General features: G+C 34.9%; 3 protein-coding genes across 3 annotated transcripts; 2 read left to right on the forward strand and 1 right to left on the reverse strand.

Moving 5' to 3' along the window:
* The first annotated feature begins 5,222 nt into the window (after positions 1–5,222).
* On the forward strand, positions 5,223–7,177 carry LOC114739081 (probable WRKY transcription factor 40). Its single transcript, XM_028927136.1, has 5 exons — positions 5,223–5,551; positions 5,650–5,712; positions 5,845–6,183; positions 6,279–6,395; positions 6,489–7,177. The coding sequence occupies exons 1-5, from the start codon at positions 5,474–5,476 to the stop codon at positions 6,816–6,818; spliced, it is 927 nt and encodes a 308-aa protein (XP_028782969.1). The 5' UTR covers positions 5,223–5,473; the 3' UTR covers positions 6,819–7,177.
* Positions 7,178–8,558: 1,381 nt separating this feature from the next.
* On the reverse strand, positions 8,559–22,361 carry LOC114739084 (probable GMP synthase [glutamine-hydrolyzing]). The gene is made up of 7 exons (XM_028927138.1): positions 22,358–22,361; positions 11,261–11,781; positions 9,874–9,931; positions 9,696–9,779; positions 9,360–9,501; positions 8,802–9,128; positions 8,559–8,706 (listed from the first exon to the last, which is right to left on the reverse strand). Exons 2-7 carry the CDS (start codon positions 11,760–11,762, stop codon positions 8,659–8,661), a joined length of 1,161 nt encoding a protein of 386 aa, XP_028782971.1. The 5' UTR covers positions 11,763–11,781; positions 22,358–22,361; the 3' UTR covers positions 8,559–8,658.
* Positions 14,004–16,972, forward strand: LOC114739083 (photosynthetic NDH subunit of subcomplex B 1, chloroplastic-like). Its single transcript, XM_028927137.1, has 6 exons — positions 14,004–14,651; positions 15,074–15,264; positions 15,419–15,676; positions 16,111–16,216; positions 16,378–16,463; positions 16,677–16,972. The coding sequence occupies exons 1-6, from the start codon at positions 14,058–14,060 to the stop codon at positions 16,840–16,842; spliced, it is 1,401 nt and encodes a 466-aa protein (XP_028782970.1). The 5' UTR covers positions 14,004–14,057; the 3' UTR covers positions 16,843–16,972.
* Positions 22,362–23,355: the final 994 nt, after the last annotated feature.

The following is a 23,355-nucleotide window of genomic DNA, read 5'->3' on the forward strand; positions in this document are numbered from 1 at the left end:
GGAGGGGGGAAAAAAATAAATGCCTTTATTTATTAATTTTAATTAGGCTAAGTCCCATGATATATATATATTTTTAATTTGACATATTTTCAAATGATTAAATAATCCTAAATATACATATAGATAAATTATATTGTAATCATGATTATTTCTATATAAAAATGAGATACATTTTTTTTTGATACAATAAAAGTAATGTATACACACACAAACATGTCAGTGTGGGGTTTAAACCTGAAACCTTATCCAAATGTGGTGGGTGGTGTTATCATTGAGATAACTAGCCGTTGACATATATATAAAATTTCATAAAAGAGGTATGATTCCCTCGCTTTTAAAATATTCTTAACCTGCTGATACTTTTTTTTAAAAAAAAAATATATGTTGAGGATATTGGAGACCTTAGTCTCTACCCAAAAAACCTAAGGAGAATGACTTTTGATCAAGTGGACGTGGTTATGTTATGGAATATGCTAAAAACATAATTATAGAATAAACGAGTGGAAATTTGGATATGAAGTTAGAAAAGTAAGCATGAGAGTAATTGGGGGGGGGGGGAATGGAATAAGAAACAAGGTAAGGAAGCTAGTAGGTAGGGAGTATAAATTAGAAGAGTAGTAATAGTAATGGAAGAGTTAAAATTCAAAGGCACGTGAGATTTGAATTCTAATTGAAATTGGAAATATAGTAACAAATGAAATGAGAGACGTGGGAGGACCTTTGAGGACCATTATTCAATGGGAACGCAGCCCCCCCCCCCCCAAGTGGGTTTTTTCAGCCTTGTCAGTTCATTGAACTTCATCGCCAACCTTTCTTTCTCATCCATCTCTTCATTTTTCACCTTCCACGATTTCCATCCTCATTCATTTCCTCTTGTGTCTGTGTCAAAACCAATCATAATTAAATTACTCCCTGCTTTCACTTGTAAGAGATTTTTTTAGGACTGAATTTCTAAAATTTTCAAGGTAAAATAACATCGAGCACTCTAATATTATTTCTTAGTATACCTATCATTCTGATATTATTTATGTGGTGTGTTCAGTATATTGATATTGATGTCATTTTTCCGGCGATCTAATACCATAATCTTATTTATAGTGCATCCAGCACCTTAAATCATAAATAAAATTAGAATATTGGAAGTAACTGAAAAATAATATTATATTAGGGAGTGTTAAATGTGCTAGAAAAATAATATTAAAGTGTTGGATATGCCATAAATAACATCAGAATATAATGCTAGATGCTACTTTACCTAAAAAAAATTATTTTTAAGGCTTATATTTATTGATTCAAGTTTATAAGTGAATTTATAAGTACACATATGTATTTTGATAATAAAATAACAAATGTAATTAAAAAAATCGATCTAATAATGAAAATAAACAATTCAACCCTAAGTTTTGTGGGATTCTTAGTTATTAGTAGTGAAAAGGAAAGATGAGCATTGATCTTTTTGTTTAACCGTGATAAAACATTAAAACTTTTACACCGTCAACTCGTTCATTTAATTTTTCCACGGTGGCCTAGGCAGATGTTTGGTCTTGTTCAGATTGAAAGGTCACACATAGACCACTGTTAAATACCGCAGGAGATGGCATAATTATATGGTAAGTCCACATACAATTACTTAAACCAAATGTGATTATTAGTTCAAATTATCTTACTGCACAAAAATGATTCTGATTCGCCATGTACGTGCACGCGTCAATTCTTGACCGGTCCATTTCCTTTTTATTATTTGTTAATCTTTGAAAGGTCAATTATTTTATGGGTTAAATATGGTTTTACTAGGTAATCCATACATACTCCTTCCTCTCCATGATACTAATTTGAGTAGATTAAGAAAATAAGTTAAGTTAGTGATTTGTAATAAATAGGTGTTGTCTTTCCTAAAACATTCTTGCTAATCAAGTTTATTGGCTAGAACTATTATTATTAGAAGGAATATCTTGAAAAAAGTGAATAAATATGAGAGACAAAGTGGATTAAAATATTATATTTATGACTGAAATAAAAGTCAAACGAGATCTTATATTAAGGACTGGAGGTATTATCATTTACTCTGATTCAGTATCAAAAAATGGTAGTTGACTTGTTGAATCTGTTTTTAATTTTTTTTTTAATTTTACTCATATTAAATGAAATTGTAAAGGCAAATGAGATTACGAGAGAGAGAGAGAGAGAGAAACACAGGAAATACATTTAAACATTAATTCTAGGAACAAAATCAATAAATAATTATTAAATACTTTTCAAGTTACGTATATTTTAGATCGAGTTATTCTTTTAGAAAAAACTTATATTGCGGATATATGTATGTATATATATCCTTCACCATATAATAACGAAAAAAGGAGTATTTTCTAATTCATATCGAAGGAGGGGGAAATAATAGAAACATTCAAAGTCCAAAAGGAAAGTTAAAATTGGCTTTTGACTTCTAGCAGGAGACGCGCCTTTCATTCGAACAATCTCTCTTTTTTTGGGACCTCGATTCACGTGGAAATTAATCTGTGGGTCAACTATTCATTTATAAATTTGTCAATAAATATGATTATACTTGTATAGAAAAACTATTAAAAAAAATTAAAATCATCTTAATAATTTGGATACTTAACCTTATATACTTAATTAATATAACTGTATCCGATCAAACCAGACCAATTTGATTTTAATATAAGGTTAAGTGCAGTGCGCCCGCCCGTGTGTGTGTGTATGAGTTTTTTCGTAAATAACTTGTCAACGAAGACTTCAATATTACTCCTACAGTCCAACAAACCATATACTCGCCCCGGTTCAAAGTATAAACGAAATTTTATCCATTCCATTTATTAAGAAACTAATTAAAATCAATTTAAAACAATAAATGTGTAAGGCATATATTTGGTTTTCTTAATATACCCTTATTAATGAAGAGAATAAGTAAAAGATGTAATAAATGAATTAAAGAGGAAAGAGAATATATAAGGATAAAATTGAAAAAAACTCATTAAATACTTAGACAAAAGTGAATATTATCTTATAAAAAACATAACCTCTTTAAGAAAGTTTAGCTTATATCTTGAACTAGAGGGAGTATATGTCAACTCGAAAAAGGTTAATATTACCTCCGATTCTAAATATAAAAGCTAGTTGACTAATTTAAGTAAATTAGGAAAAGAAGTTAAATTAGTTATTTGTGATAAATAAGTGTTGTTTTTCCTAAAATATTCTTGCTTATCAAGTTTATTGGCTAAAACTACCACTATTTGAAAGACTATCTTGGAAAAAAATAAATATAAGAGACAAAGTGGATTATGGTCTTATATTTAAAACCAAAATAAAAGTCAAACAAGATCTTATATTAAGGATAGGAGGTAGTACTTAATATACTCCTTTTGTTCTTGAGAATTTAAAGGTCAACGCAGACCTAATTAATTAACTAATTAACTCCGTGAACAATACGGTAGAAAAATATTGTGACCAAACAATTTCATTTTGACTTGATGAAATCCGAAAGACATATTGATACAATTTATCTGGTCGGTATACATATGATGTGGAGACAAAAATTCTCAAACTATACGACTTTGCAATATATATACTATTATATATATAAAGTATATACTCTCCCGGTCCTAAATATAAGACCCTTTTCACACTACAAAAAGAGGGTCTTATATTTAGAACTGGAGGAGTATGTTATATTCATTTTATATACTAACTCAGGTTCTTAATATAAGAGTTAGATTGGCTTTTAATTTGATCTTAAATATAAGATCACAACATACTTTGTCTATCATATTTATGTATTTTTTTTCCAAGTACTCCTTATAATAGTTGTACATGTTAAAATGTTCTAGCTAATACACATAATTAGTAATGATATTTTAAAGAAAACAACACCTATATATTATAAATAACTAAACTAATTTTTTTAATCCATTTAAATTAGTCAACCCGCTCTAATATTAAGTTCAAGATGTAATAATTTAAATACTACCTTCGGTTTTTTATTATAAGAATTAGTTAACTAATTTGAGTAGATTAAGAAAATTAGTCACGTTAGTTATGTATAATAAATAGATATTATCTTTTTTAAAATGTTTTTATCATTTAAGTGTATTGATTAGAACTATTATTATTACAAAGGTTATGTTAAAAAAATAGATAAATATAATAAATAAATTTGATTAAAATTTTATATCCAGAATCAAAATAAAAACTAAACAGATTCTTATATTTAGGATTTGGGACCGAACGGAATATAATGTATTCACACCTAAGCATGCCCAAAAATAGTGTGTGTGTGAAGCGCGTAGAAAGCAGAACAAAAAACAAGAATACATGCAACGTGAAAAATGTTTGGAATTGTAACGGTGACCATATTGAAACACAGGGGCCCACCACGACACAGACACATAGTCCATCTTCCATTTTAATATGATTATAAACCTGGCTCAATACCAGGACAAATCAAGTTGCCTTACCGGTCAACATATAGAAGTTTGAGTTTTCAAGATAATCACTGTGCTTTAATTATTTTCTCCTCTGATTAATCATTAAATTAATTAAAGATACATTTAATACTTACCATAATCAACAGCCATGGGTTGTTATACTCTCTTCAGACCTTAATATAAGACTTAGTTAAAAGAAAATTATACTTTAAAATATAAGATGTTGTCAAGATAATTAAGATGATTTTTTTCATTTTCGTTCCTATTAAATGTAGGAGAGAGGAGAAAGATAATAAATATCAAAATTATAATATCAAAAATAAATTTATTATTTTTAAGAAATAAAATAGGAAAATTTTATCATGACATATTTAATAGTTAAATTTCTATTTTTTAATATGTAAAAAATTAAATAATTTTTTATATTATGAAGAGGGTGTGCGTGTGTGTATGTATATATATGTACAAAGAGATTCTGTACATACATCCTGGTAACACGTCAAACCAGTCGGATCCACAAGGTTTTACTATTTTGAACAGTCTTTTGAATTTGAAAGGCGTGCTTGACTTTGAATTTATTTCTTCCATTCTCTTCCATATTCTTTTCTCAAAACTCAGAAACTCACCGACTTGCCGATCAAATGGATATTCCCTTTTTTTAAAAAAAAAAAAAAGAGAAAGCAGATTCAGGTCCCTTGCTTTTTGATAAAATACTAATAATTCAACACGTTTCCTCTTATCCAGCAGCGCTATAAATAAAGCCCTAGCCTTGCTTCATTGGCACATGTGCCAGCAATTTTAGCCGCTGGTTTCCGGTTCTCTCTCAGCCTCCTTCTCAGCTTCCTCCCTCAAATTGACCTTCCTGGCTCTGCATATGTGCATGTGTCTCGCTTTGTTCAGTCACAGGAGTGCAGAAAGTTTGAGGCTTTGAGTTTATTGAATACTTTATCTTCTGGGTTTTGCTTCGACAAGGTCTTTTGTTTCGACTGAGGATTAGTAAAGCCGCCGTCTTCTTTTGACTTTGTTCTGCTATGGATTATTCGTCGTTGGTTAACACTTCCTTGGACCTCAACCTTAATCCTAATTCAGGAGTCAATGAAGAGATTCCTGTAAGTAAAAAAATGAGCATGTCTTGTTGTGTCTTCTCGTGCTTAGATATGGTTTGAATGTTTACTGATGCGGGAAATCTTTCCTCTGTGTTGTTCAGAAAAAGGAGGTGGAAAGCAACTTTTTTGCATTAGAATTGAAGTCGTTTCCTTCAAGACAAGAGGTTAGTTCGTTGTTTCTGGAATCTGTGTTTTCTCTTTTCTGGGTTATGGAAACTTCTACTGATCTCTGGTTGATTATATTAGTTCCTTGTGTATGACTTATGTCTGATTAAAGTAGCTTAATGGATTTTCAGGCGAATGGTGATCTGGAGGAGGAATTGAAGAGGGTGAGTGCAGAAAACAAGAAGCTGACTGACATGCTCACAGAGATGTGTGATAATTACAATACTTTGAGGAACCATTTCTCTGAATATATGAGAAAGAACAGTAATTCAGAAAAGGAGATGAGCCCACCAAAGAAGAGGAAATCTGAAAGCAGCAATAACAATGGCAATCCAACTGGGGCTGATGGAAACAATAACTCAGAGAGCAGCTCAACTGATGAAGAATCAAGCAAGAAACCAAGACAAGAGATCATCAAAGCAAAAATCTCTAAACTTTATTTCAGAACACCAGCATCTGACACATCCCTTGTAAGCCAAAGACATGACTAATATTATTTTATCAACACTTGTGTTTTTATCCTTCAACATGAGTACTAAATATGTATTTTCATTTCTGATTCCAGATTGTGAAAGATGGATATCAGTGGAGGAAATATGGGCAAAAGGTGACCAGAGACAACCCTTGCCCAAGAGCGTATTTCAAATGCTCTTTTGCTCCCTCTTGCCCTGTCAAAAAGAAGGTAAATTAAAGTACCAATAATGAACTAATCATAAGGAAATTGGATAAAAGAAGAAAAATAAGCCAAGTGTTGTGTATTTGTTTGGTTATTCAGGTTCAAAGAAGTGTGGATGATCAGTCCACTGTGGTGGCAACTTATGAAGGAGAGCATAATCATCCACAGCCTTCTCAAATGGAGGCAACAGGATCAGGTTCAAGCCGAGGCCTAACATCATCTTCTCTGCGGCCTTCTCCTCCAAAAGTTACAGTTGACATGGCAAGGTCTAAGTCCTTCAATGAATCCACACACTCACTGCCAAAGCTTGATTCGTCTGAAGTCCCTCAGGTTTTGGTGGAACAGATGGCTACCTCGTTAACCAAGGATCCCAATTTCAGATCAGCACTTTTAGCAGCCATTTCAGGAAGAGTGTCGCACAAGAATTAGACAGAGAATTTGAGTGTAGTTAGCTTGTAGGCTGTTATCAAGAAATCCAAGATTGGATTAGTTTTTATTTCAAGCATGGGATCTGCGTGTAAATATAGCAGAGAAAATTGGGAGATACGCCTCAAATGTGATTCTTTTTACTCAGGATAGCGAGTTGGCAGAGATTAAACATGAGCTAAAGGAGCTCAGTTCAGCCATTTCTGATCTTCTGAATCCGAGGAGAAATCAAACAGAGATGCCCAATTTAAATGCCACCAAAAATTATCCAAAAATGAAAGGAACTTGTCTTTTTCATGGCATGTGAGTCCGATCCTGTTACTGTGTAATTCTTCGATGATCAATTAGTCACTTTCTCTTCACATTATGCGTGGATTATTAAGATATAAAGCATTTTTGATAATGAAATAAGGATCTAAGACTTTTGATTCAAAGATTGATGTCTTGAGCACAGTCAAACCTGATGAAATTTGCTGCTCCAAAGTTACCAAATTATTAAGGTATACCGCATAGAGGCCTAATTAATTGAAGGATACTCACTTTGTTTAGACCTGTTCTCTTGTTTAGATTGCCCTTTGGAAACCCACTGTGGTCAGCGTAGGTTTAACGTCTATTAACCGAGATACTTAGATATTATTCATTAAAGACATCTCATGTTAGTAATGACATTTGAATCCGTATCTATTAAACCCAATTTTATTGGCAACTATATTTAATTTCACCCATTTAAGATCCGTGGATCCAGCAACAACATTGTTGGCCCACAAACGGATAAGGATATTTGAATCCTGATCTCTCTAGAAGGTTTTCTGGCTTGCGCGCTCTAAAGCTCTGAGCAAATCTTGGACCAAAGATCAAACTTGATGACTCTTTCTAGGCATAATCTAAGATGAATTATTTAACAGTTTATTGTAAAAACATTGAAATTGATTGGCTCATTCGGTGTGCCAGTGGGATTTCCTTCTTAATTGGGCCATTGCATCGCTTTGTCTGCTAAGGCGTTTTCTTTATATTACTGATATTTTGTTTGCTATGAACCAAGGACCAACCCCTTCACGCGAATCACATTGGTCAAATGTCTGGAATTTCAACCAGCAACGCTTTGTCGCTAATTTCGTTGGATTAGGTAATGAATAGAAAATATGAAGCACCGAAAATGGAGCCTGTCCTGTATTTTCAAGACCACCGTTTGGGTCGGGGATGCTGACATGGCATAAAAACCATCAACTGGTTCTTGCACATGATGAGTTGTCCTCGTACAGCCATCAGTTTCTTTATAATAGACTACTGGCGAACTGTCAAATTAAATTTCATGGTTCAGACTTCGTGACTTTTAAGTTTTAACACTACGCCGTGAAAATTTGATCTAAATACTCCCGCTGGTCCTTTTTATAAAAACTTGTCAACTACTTTTACAAGATTTAAAAAAGCTTCTATAACTTTACATCACTGCTCTTTGATTGGTGTAACTGATTAAAGAGTAGGGATGAAAAAGCCGTTGAATATTAGCTATAAATGTTTTATTAAATTTTGTAAATAATGTTGTATGAAATATCAATGAATAGATTCTGAAAAATGGGACTGAAGGAGTACATAACTACTGTGAAATTGTAGTGGAGAGAAACGCAGCAGAGAAAATTCAAACTAGCATGGCCATCAGCAACAAGATTTAATGCAAAGGAAAGTTGTTTTAAAAAGAGAGAGAGACAGATATAGAGATAGAGAGAGAGAGAGAGAGAGAGATAGACAGAGGAGAATAAATAATCCACTTCAGTAATTTTTTAATTAATACACAAGAACTTGAATTGCCGGAGTCATTGCGCTTTTCAGATACAGGTTCTTTCTAGCTATTTCTGTATGGATTTGTACACTCCGTTGCCACAAGCAAAGCCTGGTCAACACCGTCAACCAAACTAGAGCCTATCATTTTCAATCATTCTACTTGGACGTGAAGCTCAATTTATCCACAGCAAGCAACAAACCTACCTCCGTGGGATCCTCGTTTGTTTTGTCATTGACCTTAGATGCGATGAGGGAGCCGTCTTTATGTGCTGTTGCTTCGGTGGCTGTACATTCTTTGAATCTGAAGCAACTGATAAGGTGGTCATTTGTTAGCCCAGCCACTTGCATGAACGTGTAGATGACCGTTGGTCCCACACTCCTGAACCCTCTCTTCACAAGGTCTTTGCTTATGAATTCTGCCTTTGGAGATTTGACGGGTACCTGCCGTGCGTATCGGAATTGACTAACTATTGGCTTATGGTTCACAAAGTTCCAGATGAACTTGTCAAAGGAGCCAAACTCGTCAATCACCTGCATGGCATGGGAGGAATTTTAATCACCCTCAAAAAAATTGCTCTGACATCTTGTTTTATTACAAATCTGGTCATCATTTATGACTCATCTGAGCATCATGGAGCAGCTTTCCTGTTTCATTTTCATTCATCTTCTTGGTCGGTGACAGAAAAGTCTGAAATTTAAGGGTTAATTTCCCCGCACTTAGTGAAAAACAAGGCAGACTTGAGGATAAATGAAAGTAGTTACCTTACATATCAAACGTGCGTTTTCAACTATGGCTCGTACCCTGAGTTCTGAAAGCAAAGATGTGGCAGGGCTTCCCGGTGCGGTTATCTTTTTCTCGTTCATTCGGGAAACAGCACTTGGATCGAATTCCAAAAAGACTTCACTGTTTTCAGACATGTCATGTGACAAAAATATTAATTCGGTTTAAACCCAAAATTTTAAAATGCATTTCCCACATAAAAGCCACCTGTTTACTAGAAAGCCAATTGGAAGCAGAACTATAATTTGATGAGTAACATCTTATAATATAATGTGATATATCCATAACATTTGTTTTTAATAACAATACAATCATACCGAAATAATCGCCTTTTGCTAAGGATGGCGGGCCATGTGAGTTCAGCCAAGGCTCCAGAGAAGCTGAGCAACTCAAACAATTTCCTGCATGAAATCATAGAATCATTATGAGGCTCTGTTTGAACCACAAAGCTGAAGGAATAAAGATCGCACAAACACCGCAACAAACCCCACGTACTTGTCATCATGGACAGCAACTCCCCACTCTTCATCATGGAAAGCAACATAATTTGGTTCTGACAAAAAGGAAAGCCAATAAGCAATCAAAGAAGCACATAGGAATCTGCAGCCACAATGTTCTACAGCAAGCCCCCAATTAAGAAAACAGTGAAATCAGACATTTAGTTATCCCATTAAGGGCAAAGGATTCAGGCAAAGTAAACTAAAAAAAAGTTGAATTGTAAGGGAATAATATCTGACTAATATGGGCGATAATATCTGACTAATATGTTTGCCATATCATTTAGAAAAGTTGCTTGTAAAACGAAATCATTCCAGTTGGCCGATAAACAAGACAAGAGGACGTTAATGGCTTCTGTGCATGAAAATCAACCTTTGCAGGCACGATTCATGGCCTTGAGTGGTCTTAAAAGTTGCAGCAGATAGAACTTCAGGGACTGACTACTAAAATTGATCTTATGCTTAGAGATAAATATGATATCTCGGAGTTTCTATGTTGACATCCATATTTCACTTATTCTGAAAAAATAAATGACTATAATAAAAGGAAAAATGTTAGATCTGCTAGGATACAACAAGCAAACTCAAGATGAACCAGTATCACAGGACATAGCAGGCTCTTCTATAAATAATCTAGGACTAACTACAGGGATCTCACCATCCACATCATCAAAATTCGCTGCTTAAAATGAATGCTGATGTAGACTACGAAAGTCTAATATCCATAATTCATTATTAGTCAGAGTATACAAGAGCTTGAAACTGCTCCTCTTGATCTCACATTGGGAAGAACAACAAAAAGTGCACTGTAATACAGCGATCACAGTTAGTGAATGACATTGACACATTACTTAGAGACAATAGTGGTTTCTTTATTAGATAAATAATACGTTAGAACCCCACGGGACAATATTTGATGTCATGTTAGACCTGGAAGCTACCAGATTCAGAATATAGCTTGGCTACTGTTCTGAATTCGATGTCGTGAAACCAAGGATGATATCGCAGTGTGAAGCTGAATCATGTTATGTGAAAGGACAAATAATCCGTAGCCTTTCCATGCCCAATGACTAGTCGATTTACTAAACATGGTTTATTGGGAAGTTTACAGAATAAAAAGACGTGGTAGTGAGATTCAAAAATTAATCTTGCCTTTACTAAAATATCTAGTGTTCCATATTGCGATCAATTGCAACTTTACATTCATGTCTTACTCTTAGGACCCTAATTGTCAAAGAGAAGCGTCAAGGGTACCCATTCCCAACTCTAAAGTACCCAAAATCGCAATGAAGCCTCAAACAAATGGCATCAACAGCTCGATACTTTTGTTGGCCAAAAGAAAGGAAAGCACAATACTTTAAATAAATGCCAAGGAACCAAGGTACCTGTATTAGGTGTAACCCAAGCACACCTTTTCTTGCCCTCCGAACTATCAGTTGAATCTGCCGGTAAGTTATCAGGAACAGCCACATTATCTGTTCCAACCTTTTCACGCCTCTCCGACTTCGGACCAGAGTTCTTCTTCTTCAATGGCTCACTTGTACGCCGCACCACCTTCCCGCTTGACGACGCTCGACTGTGAGTTGAAGAATCCGTTGACGAAGCATCAGATGAGCAAGAAGCGTTCATTGACAAACTGAGTACGGCCTGATGATGATCCTGCCGCTTCAAAATCGTCGGTACTGAAACGCATAGCGGATTTGAATTCACAGCTGGCTTCTTCTCCTTGGCCTCAGGTTCTAGAACCGCCTGCTCCGGTTTCTTGACAGGTTTTGAAGCAGGTTTCCGTCCGTCGGTAGTCCGAGCTTTGTTGCCGGCGGGAACAAGCACCGGCCGGGAGTCGGAATCAGCAACATTCATGGATCGAACTCTGGGTGGGCCCGACATCACAAGAAATTCTCTCTTCCTGAACTTTGAAGTCAATGCTTGAATGTGAAGTTCAAATTCCAGGCTGCACACAAAATATTGAAAAAAATATATGGCCAAAGAGTAACTACTCTAAGCTCGAAAATTTCGCTTGGTGAAATTGACTACGGGGAATTTAATGCGCTGCTTCTATGATGCAAAACCCTAACGGAAAAGAGAGTTTCAACTTTCAAATGAATTACAAGAAAACAAAACTTTTTTTAAATTTCGTGGCTGAAAAAGCCATGAACTTTAATTGCGGGCGACGAAAACGGCTCCCTTGAGGACAACTGAGAAAGAGTCAAGAAAGGTCGTGAAACGATTTTTTTTTTTTTTTTGGGGGGACAAATTCAAAGCAAAATTCTGATGTTGAAGCTTGGTGGAGAAAGCATCGAATCAAAGGTGGATTGTGAGATGAGAGGGGAGAGAAAGAAGCAGCGGAAGAGAGAGAAAGTAAAGGTTAGAAATCACCATTTATAGCTCGCCACGTAGGAACGCAGCTCTGACAAAAAGGACAAATTTGTCCGGCCGAAAAGGGATGGAATGTTATCGCTTCTCTTTTTCGTTACAGTGAAACGGCAATATGGTTGTCGTCGCTTGGAAGCTTCGTACTCAGTCCATAACGTTCCAATTACCCTTGATTGTTTTTGTCAAACTCGCGAATTGATTTTCTGAGTTTAATGTTTTTACGTTTTCAGTTAATAAAATCATGTTGATTCATTTTTAAACTTGTGATAATTATAAACTCGGTTAAACTTACGAGTTCATTTATCGAGTTTACCGTTTTTACGTTTTTAACTTACAAAATCGTGTCAACTCGTTTTTCAACTCGTGTTAAATTTTTGAATTTAATTATGTTTAGTGACTTTATATATGATTTTTATAGAAATTTCTTTGTTGAAATGATACATTATGAACATTAATAAATATAATTTCAATTATTTAAACTTAAAATATATTTAAATGAAATTGTTCTCATTTTTTATATATTAATTATTTGATTATATACTTTTAATATCAGTTTATTAATAAAAGTAAACTCTTACGAGTTTACGATTCGAGTTCACGATCCGAGTTTACATTATTATCACAAGTTTGTTTAAACTCATGAGTTTGACAACCTTACCCCTAACTAGAAACATATTATTTCTTGTTCTTAAATCTTAATATATGATTTTATTTGTAGTTTAGATTTAAACTAAAAATGAAATCTTATATTTTGAGCTGGAGATAATAATTTTTTTATATTTAGAACCACATTTTAAAAAGAAATCTTAGGAAGATACGAAAACGTTGGTTCAAAACATAACACTTTATTGAATAGATTTTCATACCTTAATGGACCTGCCAATGAGCAAACCACATGATATGTTTTTTTCTTTTTAATTTCCATTTTTTTTGTTTCACCTAAACAAACAATGACTTCAAGGCTTCATTTGAAATCATTTATAAACATGTTTTAGGTAAGTTAAGATAAAACTTTTGTTGATATAGTTACTTATATTTTATAAATCATAATTAAAAAACTGTTTATAAGTCATTCCAAATAAGTTCTAAATTTGATATGAAAAAAATTAATAGATGAGGTGGATTTATAAATTCCCAATAAATTCACATTGATAACAAGATTTATTTACATCCTTATGAGCTAACTTCTTGTTAATTTAACTTTTACTGACATAATACCTTCAATTTTTAATATAAGACTTAATTAACCAGTTTGAAAAAATTAAAATACTTAGTTAAGTTAGTTATTTATAATAAATATTACTTCAGTCATAATTATAAAACTTAGTTTATAGACTACAAATGAGGTCTTATAATTAGAATCGAAAGTAGTATATGTTTTCTTTTCTAAAATATTATTGTTAATCATGTATATCAGTTAAAACTATCATTTGATGAAACTTTTAACATGTATAACTATTATGAGTGCTATTTTAAAAAAATAGATAAATATAAAAAACAAAGTGATTAAAATCTTATATTTAAGACCAAATTAAAAATTAAACTAGTTTTTATATTAAATATTAGATTTCTAAACCCAAGCTCCAATTGTCCCCCCAAAAAAAAAAAAACCGTCCAAATCTTGTTTTAAAACCTTCACCAATGAGCTAACGGGTGGGTCAGATAACGTGACATTGTACTCCCACATGTGACAAAAGCTCATGATCCACATTATCCATCTCATGTCCACTCATTTAAATTCCAAAAGGTACTTCTTCATCACTCTCACTAACGAAACCAGCATCAGAAGGTACCTTTTTTCGCAGCTCAATGGCGGCAACTTATTTATTTCCAAATCCAAAAGCTTTCTCACCTCTCCTCACAAACCCACCTTCAATTCCTTCCATTCACTCCACCCAAGTTCCATTCTTGAGCTCATTAGACCACCAACCCCATAATGCCAGCAGCACCAGACGAAGCGTTCACACAAATGCCAAGAAGAACCCATGGCTTGACCCATTTGATGATGGGGAGGACCCGACCATGGAGTATGGCTCCCTGTTTTCAGATGGGAAGCAGGAAGAGGATCCGAGGCCGCCCGATGACCCGAATAACCCATACGGTTTCTTGAAATTTCCTGCTGGGTATTCTGTGGAAATAGCTTCTTTGGCTTTGAAAGTGAGAGGAGATGTCAGGAGGTGCTGTTGTGTGATCTCTGGTGGTGTCTATGAGAATCTGTTGTTCTTCCCAGCTATTCAGTTGCTTAAGGATAGATATCCTGGTGTTCAGATTGATGTGTTGGCATCAGAAAGGGGGAAGCAGACTTATGAGTTGAATAAGAATGTGAGGTGGGCAAATGTGTATGATCCTGACGACTATTTCCCAGAGCCTGCAGAATACACTGATATGATCGGAGTTCTCAAGGTTGGCGTATTTCTAAATGTTAACGTTAGTACACTAAAATTTATCAGCCGATGTTAATCTTATAGTTTGACTCAAAATACATGTCAACGTTGGAAGCCAAATTTTTGTGATTTGATTAATAAGTTCTATTAAAGCAATTTGAGAACAGAATTTCCTTGCTGATAAGTCTGATGAGCTTCAGCTTTATTGGAGCGGAGGTGTAATAAGCAAGACACTCTGAAAAAGCTATCCTCTTTTAATCACGCTGGCTGCAAAAATTATGAACTGAGGCAATGTTATCATTCGTGGAAAAGAAAGAGTTTAGTTCCAAATATTATGCACAACAGACATTAAATCTTGGAATCATATATGAAAGTTCCTAGCTTACATATAATTGTAGGGTCTCTCAATAGTAATGCACTGTTCTTCTATTGTGCTTACAGAACAGGTACTATGACATGATCTTATCAACCAAATTGGCAGGCCTAGGCCATGCTGCGTTTTTGTTTATGACAACAGCTCGGGACAGAGTTAGCTATGTGTACCCAAATGTGAATGCTGCAGGAGCAGGATTACTTCTATCTGAAACATTCAAGCCAGATAGACTAAATCTCTCAGAGGGAGGATATAATATGTGAGTATATAGTAGAGCGCTAAGATTTTAGAGATATTTGGTTACGCTTTTATGCCTTCAACCTGCATTGTCATAAGAATATTGCTTTAACAGAGCAAAATCTGTGAGGCAGTTTATAACTGGTAATTTCCTTTCAATGAGTTTGCTGGTGTAGGTATCATCAGATGGTTGATTGGCTGGGAAGACCATTTCGCAGTGTCCCAAGGCAACCTCTGCCACCACTTAGAGTATCACTTTCAAGGAAGCTGAAGGATTATGTGGAGGAAAAATACAAGAAAGCAGGAGCAGAAAAAGGGAAATATATTGTAATTCATGGGGTACAATCAGATTCAAAGGCCTCAATGCAGTCTAAAGGAGATACTGATGGCTTGTTGCCCATTGAAGTATGGGCTCAGATTGTTGAGGAGATAAGGTATGGAAGGTTGTCCTTGAACTGCGGGGTTGGAAATAAGATTATCATTGCATTGATATAAGCTTTTTAGCCGTATATATGCAATTGTTTCTCATCATGTGACATGACAGCAAGTAAGGACGTACCGTCCTTCATAATGTTCACTGCATCTGTCCTTAAAGCACTTTCTTACTCCTTAGCGGCATGGGTGTGAATTTCCCCTCCTTAATTGCATTGGCATATTCAAAATACAAATCTAATTGATCAAAATGCTTGCATTTTCTATTTTTCCCTTGTATGAGTTTTCAGGGAAGGAATACGATCGATATTTTGCATTTGTATTGCCTTCGGTATTGACATCACATTGAATTATAGTTGCTAGGTTTTGGTCCCCTGTTGAGAGTTGATAGAACATTACTGATAGTATTTATACCTGTTCCGGTTCATTTTAACAGGGATTTTAGGCCAGTCTTCGTGATTCCACATGAAAGAGACCGAGAAAATGTAGTTGAAGTTATTGGAGAAGATGCTAGCATAGTCTTCATCACTACCCCAGGACAGGTACTTATATTACATCTCTCTTATTCAAATAGCAAGCAGTCTATTCTAATTTTAAAAACTAAAAAGGAAACATTGAGATATAAGAGACAGAGCAATAGGCATTTTTAGAACTGTTTTGATGTTTATATATTACTGATGGGATTTCATTTATGTGGTTTGAGTTGGCTGCTCTTATTAATGACTCAGCTGGGGTAATAGCTACAAACACAGCTGCTATCCAACTTGCACATGCACGTGAGAAACCCAGGTAACTTTATCAACAATATAAAGTGTTGGTTAGCCAAACTAAATTCCGCACCATAACAATTAAGCTTTGGAGAAAAAAGTGGATCTTTTAGATATAATTTTGAGGATAAATTACATTAATGATTCTTAAAGAAACCATAAATCATTCAGTCTCATTGATTCAGCCAACGTTAGAATGAGTCTGACATGTCCCTCTTTGTTCCTTCAACTGTAGTATTGGGTTATTTGGCTCGAAAGAGAAGGGAGATCTGTTTGTTCCACAAGCGAAAGAGAAGAAATGCACTGTAATATCATCAAAGACAGGGAAGTTAATTGATATTGATGTTGAGGCTGTGAAAAATGCAATTCAAACATTTAATGTATCCCTAGCTTTAGTGTAATATAACATTATAATGCTTCTATTGTCCTTTTTTCTTCAGGAAGAGAAGGGAGGGGAAAAAGGGCTCTTGTCAAGTGATTATTGTTGCTGTTTTGTTCATATTAATAGAAAAAAGAGAGATATTTCTTGAATTTGAAAGGACACTTTACATGTTTAGTGTATCCCTATTTTATTATATATTTGTATATATGTATTTTGGAGATTTTATTATAATCTAAGGGCTTAATTGCAATAGTTGTTACTAATTTGAGCTAACAAGGAATTATACAAGTAAATGCTAAAATGGGTCTAATTGTTATTTTTTTAGTTAAACTAGTCTACATGAAGGTATTTCTACTTTTTAGTATGTTTCAGGATAATTAGAAACTTTTAATCTAAGCTAGGCCCCAGACACCATTGCAAGGTGATAAAGGATCAAGGAAGGTGAGCTTTCGAGCCCAAAGAAATTGGGAAAAAAAAAAACATAGGTGTTGAAGAACCAATAGATTTCAAGATCTTAAAATACATCTGGGTCAACTTACAACATAGTTAGGGTCCATATATGTTAACTTACCACTTATACCTCTCAAATGGGCCATAACACTTTCATTTATTAAACCCAAATAGCATCTCTTTTATGGTTTTATTGTTAAAAAACGTGGCTTATCATTAATGAAGGGTAGGAAGGTAATTTCACAAGGTTTTCTTTCTCATCAAATCAAAGAAAGTGCCACATTATTAATGAAGAGCAATTTTGGGATTATAAAATTAATTAAATTAAAGGAGAAATTGTTAATATATAATTAGAGACATCTAGTTAGAGAATATCCTAAAATATTTTTTAAAAATTAATTATGATCCCAAATTCATATTTGAATAAGTCAAAACTCCTATTAAATCCCCTTACTTTCTCTCCAAGTCTTCTTTTTTGATTATTTGAATTATCCTAAATCCTTCTTACTTCCACTCACATTGTGCCAACTAAGCTTCTCATTATCCTAAACCTTAATACTTAAGTCATCTTTTATCTTAATTCAAATATTAATTTAATGACTTATTTTCTAAGCCAAGTCAAGAGATAAAAGTCCTATCCTCTTCCACCTAATCTTTTTGACATTTTTTCAATTACTATTATTACTATCATATCCTATGCTATCCTTCCTATTGTGCACGCCATTCTCTCCATTTTTTCTCCATCCATATTTTATATATGACATCATTTAATAGTTTTCTAGGTTATTATCTTAGATTATTTGTATAGGATAATTTATTCAAAATATGTAATATTTAAATATATTATCCTAGGATTTATTTGAATGGAAAATCAAGGAAGATATGAGGAGGCTAAATTATTCAAAGATCCAGGGTCCAAGATAAAATAAAGATCATCATCATTATCCCATAAGGAGGCAAGGAGGGGGTCAACCAATGCCATAAAAAGAGGTCCACAAACAAGGAGCAAGACATGTCATCTTCACTCACTCTCTACATTGCCTACAAGCATCCACTAAGGCATCAAATTCTCTCTATTTCATCTATATAGTTCTGTTTTCTTTCTTTATCAACATGATGTGTTCTAGCCACATGAGTGGCTAGTCTCCTTGTTCTTGAAGAGAGATATTGTGGTTTGAGTTAGGGCTGCACAAAGACCGGGTTGGACCGGGTTAACCCCTAACCCGAAACCCGGTTTGAATTTACCTCGGGTTCTATTTTTTAGCCCGAGACCCGGTCTAAACCGAATTGACCCGACTACTGGACAGGACCGGGTTGGTCACCCCGGGCTGGACCGGGTTCCCTAGACAGTGTCACAAAAATTTCCTAATAAAATTCCTCTTGCACATACAAAGAAAGTAGAAGAGATAGAAACCGAGGAGATGAAGAAGACAACAGATTTGGTAATGAAGTTCTACAGCCTTGAACCTCATCAACAATCAACAATCTTCATAGTTCATAGCAATATATTAAGAAAATTATTTGACAAGCGAGTGAAATGTTATGAATTATTTTTTTTTCATGCACTAAGAATTATTGCAGATAAGCGACGGCTAGGTGAAGGGAAAAAGGAGAAATAATATTGATGAAGATTGAAGAAGCAATAAATCAAATCATGGTGTGAATTAAGATGGGAAAAGAAAAAACGAGAGCTTGAGAGGTAAGACCCAAATCCTACTATGAGTGTAGTCTTTCCTTTTTATACGGCAAAAAAAAAACATGTATTGAAGATTGAAACGTGCACTGGGGGGGAAAAAAAAGCCGAGGCCTTCATTTTTGACTCTTCAATTTGAATAGATCTGATATGGGATCTTCATCCTCAGCTTCTGCATATCTGGAAGATGCCGTTGATGAACGCTGAAACACCAACATATCAGATCTGGAATAATGGGGCAAATCTGGAATACTCAAGCCATGGAAAACATAAAAGGAAGATAGATGTTACGGGTGGGTTAGAGAAGGAGAGAAGGAACAACATACATATGTGAAGGATGGAGGAGACATATGGAAGATGGAGGAGGTGACTAAGATAGGGCTACACATGAAACCCGGTAACCCGGTAAACCCGGTCCAACCCGGTCTCACCCGGTCCAATTTTTAAAGCAGTCCAAAAAAACCCAGTGAAAATTCGGGCCAGACCGGGTCTGACCCGAAGACCGGGTAGGACCGGGTTACGGGCAGGCATGTTGGACTAATAACCCGGTCCTGCCCGATAATTTTTGTGAGATATTAAAAAAAAGCTACATAGGCCCATATTGAAGTCCTTTCTTTTTTACCTAACAAGTCCATTTCTGTTTTAGTGATTTAGGCCCATGTTGGTTTTTTTTTCCAGATCCAATCTGATGCCCACTTGCGAGTTGCAACACCACCTAATGCCCAATGCCCCAATCCATCAAAGATTAGAATCAGACCATCACTGATTCACTCTCACTTCATCAGGCTTCGAGTTCATCCCCAAATCCCCTCTCCCTCCAAACCTAGCGCTAGCGGCAGCGTCAGCATCTCACATTCTCATTTCTCACCGATTAGCGAAGACAGCGAAGAGGCGACCTCAGACCTGCTTCTCCCCCATCCCCTTTTGTGATTTGCGCAGTGCCGGCGACCCCATTCCCTAGCAGTTGCAACCAAGCTTGCCTCCTAGTCCTTCGATTTGTGCTTGCTGCTGCAGCTCACTATTTGCTCGCCAGTTGCCGGATCGCCGCTGCTCTCCAGCTCCGTCACCGTTAGTACAGATCTAGGTAAGGTCGAGCCTCTTTTGAGTGTTGTTAATTTGTTACTTATTCTATTGTCAGATTTGGCTTGGGTGCTTGGCTATTCTCACGCGTTAAAAATATTATTGCTGCCCATTTTGTGGATATTGTGTGTTTATTTTGTTTTATTTACCAACAAAGCAAACATGTGATCCTCGGTCAAATACTAGGTCCATATTTAAATTGCTTTTGTTTGGGTGGGGGTTGGATGGGGGAGAAGGTTAAGATAAATGAGAGAATATTTTTTATCCAATACCTCTTCGGAAAATGGGTTGACAGTAGTGAAAGGATCTTAATATATATAATTGAGGCAAGGAGAACCAACGCAATTTGTGTTCTTGGGGTGCCTACATTTCAGTTGATTGCAGTAGTAAATACGTATGTTATGAATGTCAAAATTTGTCTACTTAATTGCTGAACTAACTTGTCCGATTTATGTCTTTTTTTATCTGGTTATTGTGAACAATTATATAGGCTTGACATAGTTAATTATTGTTCCTAAAGTTGAAATAATTTGTCTACTTCATTATTGTCATTGTATTCTTATTTCTTGTTCAATTTATTACAGATATATTATCCATTTATCGCTTTGAAATGGAGGAGCAAGATTCCATGTCAAGCAAGGATTGAGTTCATAGTTCGCTGCCATATGTTGTGTCACTGATTATCATTCCATGTTTTGATATTTGCTGTTGTGTGATGGACCTGTAATATTTGATATTGGCATGTATTTTGGTTTTATTATTAGCTATGACATTTGATTAGCCTGTGGCCTTTGAATCAGCAAACTTTGAGACTGATTATATTCTCATTTGATATTTGCTTTGGTGTAATGGAGTAATGAACTTTTCTTCTACGCTGCGGTTTTGCCTGTTTAAACTTGCATTTTGCTGAAAGTGTAGCATGCACAAACCAGCAAGCTACAAGCTTTCAAGGCTGTGTAATGGAGTTGTTTGTTATTATATTATGGACTTCGATGGTTGCTTACTTGCTTTACATTTTTATTTTTTTTATTGTATTGTTTGCAGTTTATACTTGATTTTAATTTGTAGATTGTTTTAAAGTTATTTTTATTTGGAATTTGGTATTCTCATGATGTTATTCTGTTTAGGACAAATAGATATGAATTTTTTATGTAACAGATTGGAAATTATTGATCAGGAATTTAAAAAAAAAACAGGACAAGGGATATGGACTTGGACTGGACCAGTAACCCGGTCCAGTCTGGTCCAGTCCGCCCAACCCGAGGAACAGCGGGTTCCTTACCGGGCAGGACCGATCTTCGGGTTGGGGTGACCAGCCCGAAGACCAAAATGGACCAGACCACGGGCTAATGCCCTGCCTGGCCCGGTCTGGTCCATGTTTAGCCCTAGACTAAGAGACTGAGACGGAGGAGGCGCCGCTGATAGAAGCAGGAAATGAGAAATGAAGGAATTTAGGGCTTGGTAAAATAAAAATATAAAATATAAAATAAAAGCATCGGGTCAGACCAGACCACCTAGTCTGAAGGGTCAACCCGAAACCCGGTCTGACCCGATGTTCAACCCGGTCTGGTCTGTCTGAATTTTTTGTTCGGTCTGAATTTTTTTGGGCTAAACTGGACCGGGTCTTATCGGGCTGGACCGGGTTAACTGGACTACTGGGTTTTTTGTTCAGCCCTAGTTTGAGTCCCATGCTTTAATCTAGATGAGTTGTAATTAGAGTTTTTAATCTTTTATGTGTAAGTTTTTATGATTTCCTAGTTTTTGGTTTTGAAACTCTTATATGTGGTTCTTTTGATTATTAATGTGAATTTCTTTTTTAGTTATAATTTGTGAGCTTATCTATAAATCCTTTTTCCTCTAATGATTATTTGATGTTATTCTAATATGTTACTTTTAGGGTTGTATGCGTAGTTATGAATTAAGTTTAGCACTAGCTTACTTTTCAAGAATATATCGTTTGAATATTCTTGTTTTGAGGAATAAATTATAATTGGAATTAAACTTTACATGCTAAGTGGTTCTAAAAATAATTATTTGGTTGATATATATACTAGTTCTAGGTATAGATATTAATTAAATAGTTATGACCTACGTGTTCACCTAGGGTTTATATTTTGACCTAGTACTTTTCTCTTTATTAACTCTTATTAACTATCGGGATAGCCACACACCGATCCTTGGGAAGATTATCTTATTGGTAAAGTTTTTCTTATTCATTATCTTGTATTTTTGCGTTTTCTTTACTTTCTTGTTAACCTTAATTAAAAATCAACATTCTCTTCTACTCCTTATCCCTCTTTAATCACATAACTCAACTTAAAAGTTATTTTAAAACCAAGTTTTGACTCCACAAGAGATCGATCTAGGATTAGCTCCTATACCACATAGGGTTAATACTAGTAACTTTTTTGAAGCGCCAGCAAAAAGTGAGATCAACGTTTTTTTTTTTTCTGTCTTTAGTTTAAATAAGAATTGAGTTAGAGACCTACTAATTGAACCAACTTTTTTGGCCCACTAACTCCGTTGGTAAAGAGATAAAGATAAGTCTCACAAAATGGCAGAGATTCCCTCTACCCATTGAATTATACGAGGTTTACAGAAAATCACAGGAAAAAAGAAGAAGAAGAAGAAGAGCGCAATTCTTCAAACCTAGTTCTGAAATTTCTTTAATGTTCCATGATAAATAGGAAAATGTTCATCTTTGCTATTCGTTAAATGCTCATATTGTATACTTTAGCTCCATGTTACACAAAAGTCCCCAAATTTATAAATCACACCATATCACTCTGTAGAAGCATGCGCCATTGTTATTTAGTCTATTTGAATCTTTACCAACTACCAAAATATTCCGAAAAGAAACAAATGCAAGTGGTGGAGTCCAATCACTGCCCATTGATTTTCTCGCTTAACTTTCCCGGAAAATCTGAGCTACATTTTTGCATCAGTTCATGGAAAAGCTAAAAAAAAAAAGGTTCACAATTTCTGCTAATAAATACAAAATTATTAAATAAGGATTACAGAGATTTAATTTATATTACATAAATGGAAAAGTAACAAAACCCTTTTTCATATTTTCACTGAAAGTTATAATAGTTCAAGAGCGAATGCTATTTCTTCTTCCTTGCTTTTCTCATCAACGTACGAGGAAAACAACACAGGTTGATATGAGAAAAAGGACAGAGAAAAGAGGTTATAAACCACAAATGTTATTCACTAAATTAAATTCCTTGATGATCATCAAAACTTGTGGCACGCACACAGATCGTGATTATGCCATGACAATATGGAAAAACTTGTGACATAAGCCTA

This window comes from Neltuma alba, unplaced genomic scaffold (assembly GCF_004799145.2).
Source record: "Neltuma alba isolate B1F8T4 unplaced genomic scaffold, ASM479914v2 tig00013762_pilon, whole genome shotgun sequence".
NCBI classification, from domain to species: domain Eukaryota; kingdom Viridiplantae; phylum Streptophyta; class Magnoliopsida; order Fabales; family Fabaceae; genus Neltuma; species Neltuma alba.

Excerpts from the sequence above, each read along its gene's own strand:
- LOC114739081 (XM_028927136.1), top strand. The coding sequence starts at position 5,474 with ATGGATTATTCGTCGTTGGTTAACACTTCCTTGGACCTCAACCTTAAT. Across the intron at positions 6,184-6,278 it reads CAGCATCTGACACATCCCTT|ATTGTGAAAGATGGATATCA; the intron begins GTAAGCCAAAGA and ends TTCTGATTCCAG. Across the intron at positions 6,396-6,488 it reads CTTGCCCTGTCAAAAAGAAG|GTTCAAAGAAGTGTGGATGA; the intron begins GTAAATTAAAGT and ends TTGGTTATTCAG.
- LOC114739084 (XM_028927138.1), bottom strand. The coding sequence starts at position 11,762 with ATGTCGGGCCCACCCAGAGTTCGATCCATGAATGTTGCTGATTCCGAC. Across the intron at positions 9,502-9,695 it reads AGCAAAAGGCGATTATTTCG|TGAAGTCTTTTTGGAATTCG; the intron begins GTATGATTGTAT and ends GTCTGAAAACAG. Across the intron at positions 9,129-9,359 it reads ACGCACGTTTGATATGTAAG|GTGATTGACGAGTTTGGCTC; the intron begins GTAACTACTTTC and ends CATGCCATGCAG.
- LOC114739083 (XM_028927137.1), top strand. The coding sequence starts at position 14,058 with ATGGCGGCAACTTATTTATTTCCAAATCCAAAAGCTTTCTCACCTCTC. Across the intron at positions 14,652-15,073 it reads ATATGATCGGAGTTCTCAAG|AACAGGTACTATGACATGAT; the intron begins GTTGGCGTATTT and ends TTGTGCTTACAG. Across the intron at positions 16,217-16,377 it reads TCATCACTACCCCAGGACAG|TTGGCTGCTCTTATTAATGA; the intron begins GTACTTATATTA and ends ATGTGGTTTGAG.